The sequence below is a fragment of the Corylus avellana genome, chromosome ca5, assembly GCF_901000735.1.
Source record: "Corylus avellana chromosome ca5, CavTom2PMs-1.0".
Classification (NCBI taxonomy): Eukaryota; Viridiplantae; Streptophyta; class Magnoliopsida; order Fagales; family Betulaceae; genus Corylus; species Corylus avellana.
This window is the reverse complement of record NC_081545.1, coordinates 394,608-402,819: the sequence shown is the minus strand read 5'-3', so window position 1 is coordinate 402,819 and position 8,212 is coordinate 394,608. Positions and strand designations below refer to the sequence as shown.

General features: G+C 37.5%; 2 protein-coding genes across 2 annotated transcripts; both read left to right on the top strand.

The window, feature by feature from the left end:
• Positions 1-1,244: 1,244 nt before the first annotated feature.
• On the top strand, positions 1,245-1,964 carry LOC132183208 (uncharacterized). Its single transcript, XM_059596610.1, has 2 exons — positions 1,245-1,335; positions 1,458-1,964. The coding sequence occupies exons 1-2, from the start codon at positions 1,327-1,329 to the stop codon at positions 1,824-1,826; spliced, it is 378 nt and encodes a 125-aa protein (XP_059452593.1). The 5' UTR covers positions 1,245-1,326; the 3' UTR covers positions 1,827-1,964.
• Positions 1,965-4,778: 2,814 nt separating this feature from the next.
• On the top strand, positions 4,779-7,651 carry LOC132180588 (uncharacterized). The gene is made up of 3 exons (XM_059593467.1): positions 4,779-5,053; positions 5,148-7,028; positions 7,111-7,651. The coding sequence occupies exons 1-3, from the start codon at positions 4,779-4,781 to the stop codon at positions 7,649-7,651; spliced, it is 2,697 nt and encodes an 898-aa protein (XP_059449450.1).
• Positions 7,652-8,212: the final 561 nt, after the last annotated feature.

The window sequence follows — 8,212 nt, the reverse complement described above, 5'->3', positions numbered from 1 at the left end:
TGAATTGACAGTACCCCTACTCACAGTAACATGTTAATTGGAGTGGTACACTTCCCTTTAAATGCATGTGCTTAATTAAATTGATTTCCCCATCATTGGTCTCATATTTTGGTCACTTATAATTAATGATTACCAAACAATGCAAAATCAGTCTGTTTAATTAACAAACCGTTTCACCCTTTTTATATTGGTCACACAACTTTTTTAACAAAAAAATCAACATTAAAATATTTTCACTTTTTTTTTTTTTTTTTTTAACTTTCAATACAAAAAAATTCAAAACTTTATACCACATCATTTTCAATTACCCGTAATTTTCTTTTCTCTATACACTTTCCGACTACTGATGGTCGGCTTTGTTGTCATTTTTCGACCATTGATGGTCGTGTCGGCTACCCTTTGGGGTATTCCGTTTACGGAATTTTGCCATTTATTTATTTATTTTTGATAAAAGTGGAGCAATTTTTATTGATTCACTACTTAGAAAAACAGAGCAGTACGCTCTGCCTCTACAAGATTTCGAATACAGAGAGGGGGATCATTCCACCAAAACGTATCCTGCTGCTCCCTTACGGCCTGACTGGCTAAAGCACGTGCAACCCTGTTGAGTTGGCGTGGAACAAAGCCTATCTCCCACGAGGTAAACCCCGTTAAAACATGCTGGATATCGGCCACAAGTTGTCCACGGCAGCTATCATCAGGTTCCGTAGATTTTATAGCATCCACCAGTACCTTAGCATCACTCTCAAGTACCAGGTATTGAGCACCCGCCTCCTTGCACAGAGTAAGTGCCATCAATGCAGCCCATGCTTCCGCTGATGTAGGATCCACATAACCTGATCTTGTCAAACATTTTGCCAAGCAAAAGAAGGTTTCTTCCCCAATTGAGCCCCAAGCACAGTACACTCCGGGTGATATTTCACTTTTATGATTCGTGCAATTAAGCTGTCGGGCTGTTTATAACAGCCTCTTTTGGCCGTATTGGTTCGCTTGATGGGCCGAGTCATTTATTTGACTCATTCCTAACTGTTACTAGGATTTCTCTATCGATTTTGTTTGTATTATTGTAATTTCTCTTTTTTCTTCCCCACTTTGATTTTTTTATTTTTTATTTTTTTAAATATAGAGAGAAGAAAGACTTGTTGACTTGGGAAACTCCCGAGCAACTGTTTGGAGTCGCGGCTCCCCTCCAAGGCCTTTAAATAGGAGTGTATCCCAAACGACTCGCTATAGCCACAATTCTCCTCACTTTCAATTTTACATTTCTATATCCGGCCCCCAACAGAGAGAGACTCTTCGTCACAATATATCCCACAAACCAACACCATGACGAAGGTATAGAAATGGGTTTGTTTTGTTTAACTTAATTAATTAATATTAGTCAATCATAAATAAATAAAGAAAAGCCTTTTTTCTTTTTCTAATTATTGATAATTCTTTTTTTTTTTTTTTTGCAGCAAGTTGTGGTGCTCAGGGTGACCATGGATGGGCAGAAGTCATTTTTCTGTGTCATGGCCGGACACGAGGCCCGCACCAAAGCCATGAAGATTGCAGTTAGCGTTCCGGGGGTGCAAGCAGCATCTTTGAAAGGGCCGGACAAGGACCAAATAGAGGTGAAAGGGGAAAATATTGATACCGTCAAACTTACAACGTTGATCCGGAAGAAAGTCGGGCATGCAGATATCGTAAGCGTGGGGGAAGACAAGAAAGAAGATAAGAAAGAAGAGAAAACACCTGAAGTAGTTCCGTTGACGGTGTGGCAGCCGCCGTATCCTTCCTATCCAATCTACCCGGAGTCCTACGGCCCTTCTTGCTCCATCATGTGACTATTTTATGATCAATAGGCCGGCCGGGGAGAGTGATTTCCATATTTTGTCTAATGCAATTCCTCAGTGGTGGGCGATGTATTCCAGCATAAATCATCACTTTCTTACCAATATATATATATATATATATATATATATACACACATATATATATTGTAAATTATATATATATATATATATATATATATATATATATATAATTTACAATATATATATGTATATATAAATCCAGCTTCCTCTTCTCTTCTCTCGCGTCTTAGGGATTTTCATTTCTTTTTGTTTTTTTGGGCTGGAATATCCCCCATATATACAAGACATCCAAACTTGAGAACAACATACCCTGATGCCAACTAGCTAGTTCAAATAATGGTTACAATTAACCAAGTATATCTATAATACAAACTTTAGAAACCTAGAACACAGTTAATGGGTTAAAATTAAAAGGTTTGACCTGTTTAATTAAATGGATCGAGTTATAAGGATTGACTTAAAAAGTGTGGCATGTATGCCACATGCGCTTATCGTGATTAAATTAAACACAATTACGGGTGTTCGGTAATTTAATCCAAAGTATTCCATGAATATATAATAGTTCGGAAGATACCGGATTTCTGTTGTAGTTCTTTGATTAGGTTGAGCAAATATGGCTTGAGGCAATTCTAAATCCTCTCAATTGCGTATTTTAAGCATAATATTTGTTTTTTATGCTAACATAGTAACGTTATCATCATGCCTCGATAAGACCCGAACGTAACATGTAAACACAAATTGTCACCAATATATAGAAAATGCTAATCTAAGATATATATATTAAAAGGAATAAAATGATACAAATTATTAATTGAAATATTAAACATTAAAAAATCCTACTCTCTGCCAAACCATGGTGCAAATGGTCACTATCTACCTTGTAAAGTTTCTTAGATGGCACCATATATCCAAGAGTGAGGAAGATCAATCCCTCACTTTTGAAAGAGTAAAAAGTCATTTCGCATCTTTACTAGCAATATTAGAAATATGCGAAATGGGGATGAGCCATTTTGTTTCATTTGACAATGTATATAATGTCACATCACTTAAAATTGTTAAATGAAGTGATAACATATTTATTACTTGACATCATGTATACTATTAAATAAAATATATTTGCTAAGTATGCCTCGAAACCAATCAGTTGGTGGGCTATCAGCTTTTCTTTTCACTATTTGGTCTTGAATTCATTGTTTGTTAGTCTTATACTTGGAATCGGAGACCTTTGCCGACTTGTATTGAAATTTATTGTCCAACTGGACTTAGTTTCCCTCCTACATACAGCAACCAACCTTCATGCTTATCAGTAGTGCGAGAAATATCAACAGAGCCGCACAAGTGTAATTTGTAGGCTGTTGTGTTTGAGGGGCAGCAAGCATAGAGCCGCACACAATAAGAAGCGTCGATTGTTTTTTTCTTGGTTTTGGAAAAGTCAAAACAAGAGAGAAAAAGAAAGGACACTATAGCGAAAGAGAAAAATAGAGGCCAATCGCTATCTTGCATGGATTTTGGGTTCTGAGTGATTTTGTTTTCATTATATTTTTGTACTCCATCTTTCATAGTAAATTTATTTGTGATCGCCTCCGCCAGTGGATATACCTCACATTGAGGGAACTACTTAAATTTTAGTGTTATTTTGTGTATGATTGTCTTGCCTTATGATATTTTATGATATTTTTTGCACAATAAAATAAAATAAAATCTTAACCATAAAATAAGTTAAGATGTAAGGATTATGTACACTCATTTTGGATATAAATTGATATACGTACTTAACTATTAGAAATTCAAGTAGAAAAATGCCTTTGCAAGTCTTGCATTGATTATTCATCAACAATTTACAAAAAACGAAGAGAGTAAATACTAAAGAACAATTATTTATTCGATAAGATATAGGTTTAAAAAGTCTAAATTAATACGTAAACATGATTAATTTATTGGCTCTCGTGAACATTGCAGAATCAAGAAAGTTTTTCCTCCTTTCAAGGAATTTCTCCCAATCTATAATTCATCCTCTTCTCTAGATTCGCAAGCTCAGGGAATTCGAAATCGCATTTTATTATTCCACAGATGTTAAAACAAAGCTCAAATCCTTGCTCAGTTGTGAACTTCTCGCAAGATTTAGCACACTTTTCTAAGCATTCTGGATCTTCTTCTGGGTGTTTCGATCATATCATCATGTGAAGTGGGAGATCTAGAGAGAGAGGATCATTAGCTTCCATTGCAACTTATACAAATATAAGCATGAGTGTCATCGATCATCCCCACAAGCCACTTTAAATCGGTTTTATCCATGCCCCCCCCCCCCCACCCCCCAATCTTTTATTTTATTTTTTCATATCAATCCATATAAGTTTGATTACTCAAACCCTTGACCATGCATGGCTTATCTATTGAAGAATTTCAAATTATATATATATATATGTCACAAGTATTTTGATAGAAGGAAAGGGAATGGTGCGCAGGAAGAAGAATAAGAAAGACTTAAGCTGGGGGAGATAAAGGTGGAGTGCGCGGCAGAATTGTAAGGGATTAAGTGAAAGAGCAGTTGGGTATTTGACATGTGGAATCCAGCTGGCTGCAACTGCTTAACTGATTGTAGTTGTAACTGACTTGAGTTTTATTCTTCTGTGAGAAGTTCCATTGTAACACTGCCTAGGGATATAAAAGCTCAATTGTATTCTTTGAGAATTACGCAAGCATTCAGTTACATTTTGTAATCAATTAGCTTAGCATTTGTAGAGTTGTTAGCTAGCTAGTTTTGAAGTGTAGAAGGAGTTGTTCGATTAGTTTTGAATAAAACTCTGTTTCGCAGTTTCTCAAGAGAAATTCCCTCAACCAAGCACTAGTTTTCTCTTAATTTCTTGTAAGAGTAAATTGTGTGCTACAAGTGGTATTAGAGAAGCACAATCCTGAGGAGAAATGGCAGATGGTACTAGAATGAACCAGATGGCAGAAAATATAGCAGTAATCAGGAAGCAACTCGAGAAGCATGATAAAGAATTGGAGCGAGTTGAGAGCCAGGGAAAACAGCTTTGTGCTGAGATGAACCTGTCTAATGAGAAAAAGTTTGAAGAAATGATGTTCAAACTTACTCATCTTACTGACATAATGGAAAAGCAAAGGAGTCCAGAAGTATTAAAGCTGGGAGGTGATACCAGTGGGAAAGCAACAGGAGTGGAAGAGAAGAATCCACAGTTTGTTTCACAAACTGTGGGGGGAAAAAAATAAAGAGGTGTTGAGAGAGGAAGTTGAGTTAAGTGGAGGGAATGGTGCAGTACCTTGGCATAGAAGAGAGGAAGTGGATGTACCAGGAGGAAGTGGTCCAGCACCATGGCAGAGAAGATCTCAATTTCCTCAACATTGTGGTGAGTCTTCGCAGTTTCCTTATCTAGGGAACAGAGATGCAAGGTTGCACTGGCAGCAGGGTTTCTATGAGGATTATAATCCAATAGTTCCAGAAGGAAGAATGGAGGGCAGATATTCCCAACATGCACAGCGACACACAAGAAGACAGTATGCAGAAGATAGAGTTTATAGAAGTGATCAGCAAGGGGATGATCAGTTGGCTATTATAACCAGGTCAGTAAGAATTGAATTTCCTAAATTTGATGGTACTGATCCTTCTGGATGGATTTATAAGGCAAATAAGTTCTTTCAAGTTCATAACACTTCTTCTTATCAGAAGTTTTTGCTTGCTTCTATTCATATGGAAGGCAAAGCATTAGTTTGGTTTCGGGACATGGAAATGTCTGGTTGCTTGCATGATTGGACTGTTTTAACTCAAGCATTGCTAGAAAGATTTGGTCCTTTGGGGTATGATGACCTTATGGAGGCTCTTTCTAAACTGAAACAGACCACTAGTGTCGATGATTATAAGGAAAAATTTGAGGCTTTGTCCAATAGAGTAAGAGGAATTGATGATCAAAATAGGTTGAGTTGTTTTTTGGGAGGGTTGAAAAATGAAATCAGGCTTCCTGTTAGGATGTTTAAGCCTCAATCATTGTTAGCAGCCTATGGTTTGGCTAAGGTTCAGGAAGAACATGTATTAAATGGGAGAAGATTTAAGACTTATGGTGGTTCTGGTCGAAATTTTTCAAGCCTCAGCATGCCACGGGGTGAGGGTTTTAATAGCCACAATTTAACCTTAGGAACTCCTAAAGCCACAGTTCCTATCCAAAAAATTTCTCAGGCACAGATGGAGGATAGAAGGAAAAAGGGATTATGTTATAATTGTGATGCGAAATGGCAATATGGGCATAAATGCCAAAACCCTAAACTCTTTCTGTTGGAAGGATTAGATGAGTTAGAAGTGAGCCCTAACTTGGAATTGGAGAAGGAGGATTTGATGGAGGTTAGCTATGCTGAGGAGAATCCAGAAATCTCCTTGCATGCTATTATAGGCAGTCAACATCCCAAAACTATGAGACTTGTAGGTTGGATTGGGAACCTGAAAATCATGATTTTAGTGGACAGTGGCAGTACTCATAACTTTGTAGATTCTTCAGTTTGCAAGAAAGTTAGGATGTCAATATATAGTGAGCAGAGGATTAAAGTGAAGCTGGCTAATGGGGAAGAAGTTTTGAGTGAAGGAAAGTGCACTAATCTGAAAATTCAGCTTAAGGAATTCTCTTTTTTAGCTGAAGCATTTGTCATTATGTTAGCTGGTTGTGATATGGTTTTAGGAATTCAGTGGTTGGTAACCTTGGGGTCAATCACTTGGAATTTCAAAGATTTAACCATGGAGTTTACTTTGGGGCAGAGAGCAATTTTGTTACAAGGATTGGTTGCCCCACAATTGTGGGAAGAGGCACAGCTGGATAGCTCTATACAGAAGAATTCAAAAGGATTGCTGTTACAATTGCCTGACAGTGTGGAGGATACAGAAACAGTACCTAAAGGGTCAGAATTGGAAGGGTTGCTAGCTGAGTTTTCTGATATCTTTGCTGAACCTAAAGGTTTACCACCTCATAGGTCTCAAGACCATGCAATTGTTTTGAAGTCAGAAGCTAAGCCAGTGTGTGTAAGGCCTTATAGGTATCCGTATTTTCAGAAAACAGAAATTGAGAAAATAGTTAAGGATTTATTGCAGTCAGGGGTTATTAAACCATCTCAGAGTCCTTTTTCTTCCCCTGTGTTACTGGTAAGGAAGGCTGATGGCTCTTGGCGGATGTGTATGGATTATAGAGCATTAAACAATGAAACAATCAAGGATAAGTTCCCCTGAGTTGTTGGATGAATTACATGGCTTTAGGGTATATTCTAAGCTGGATTTGAGGTCTGGCTACCATCAGATTAGGGTGAAGAAGGAAGATATACATAAAACAACATTCAGAACACGTGAGGGTCACTATGAGTTTTTGGTAATGCCCTTTGGCTTAACCAATGCACCATCAACTTTTCAAAGTTTGATGAATGACATCTTCAGGCCATATTTGAGGAAATTTATTCTGGTGTTTTTTGATGATATCTTGGTTTACAGTCCTAACCTGATTCTCCATTTACAACATCTGCAAGTTACCTTAGAAATTTTGAGGTCTCATCAGTTGTTTGCTAAGAGGAGTAAATGTAGATTTGGCTGTTCTGAAGTGGACTACTTAGGTCATCTGATTTCAGCTGAAGGAGTGAGGGTTGATAGTAAGAAGTTGTCTGCCATGGCAGAATGGCCTAGACCTAAATCCTTGAAAGCTTTAAGGGGATTCTTAGGTCTTACAGGCTACTACAGGAAATTTGTTATGGGTTATGGTTCCATTGCCGCACCCTTAACTGATTTGTTGAAAAAGAATGCTTGGTAATGGAATGAAATGGCTGAGAAAGCATTTGAAGATTTGAAAAAAGCTGTGGTGAGCCCCCCAGTGTTGGTTTTACCAGATTTCAATTTACCATTTGTAATTGAGTGTGATGCTTCAGGTAGGAGAATTGGGGCAATTCTGATGCAACAACAGAGGCCAATTGGTTTTTTAGTCAGATATTGAAAGGGAGATTTTTGTTGATGTCAACATATGAGAAAGAGTTGCTTGCTTTAGTGGCAGCAGTAAAGAAGTGGAGGCCATATCTCTTAGGACATCCCTTTCTTATCAAAACTGATCATCAAAGTTTAAAATTTCTGTTGGAACAGAAAATTGGTACACCCATGCAACAAAGATGGGTTGCTAAGTTGCTGGGGTATGATTTTGTGGTGGAGTATAAGAAAGGACAAGATAATAAAGTAGCTGATGCCCTTTCTAGAAGGAATGAAGAGGAAGAGCCCCTGGTCACACTATCCATCATTTCTTATCCAACTTTGGACTGGTTATCAGAAGTAAGGAACAGCTATCATAATGACCCTAAAGCTCAAGAATTGTTGCAGAAGGTAC

Coding starts and splice junctions, on each gene's coding strand:
- LOC132180588 (XM_059593467.1), top strand. CDS start 4,779: ATGGCAGATGGTACTAGAATGAACCAGATGGCAGAAAATATAGCAGTA. Junction 5,054..5,147: donor GTGGAAGAGAAGAATCCACA/GTTTGTTTCACA, acceptor ACCTTGGCATAG/AAGAGAGGAAGTGGATGTAC. Junction 7,029..7,110: donor GCTGATGGCTCTTGGCGGAT/GTGTATGGATTA, acceptor ACATGGCTTTAG/GGTATATTCTAAGCTGGATT.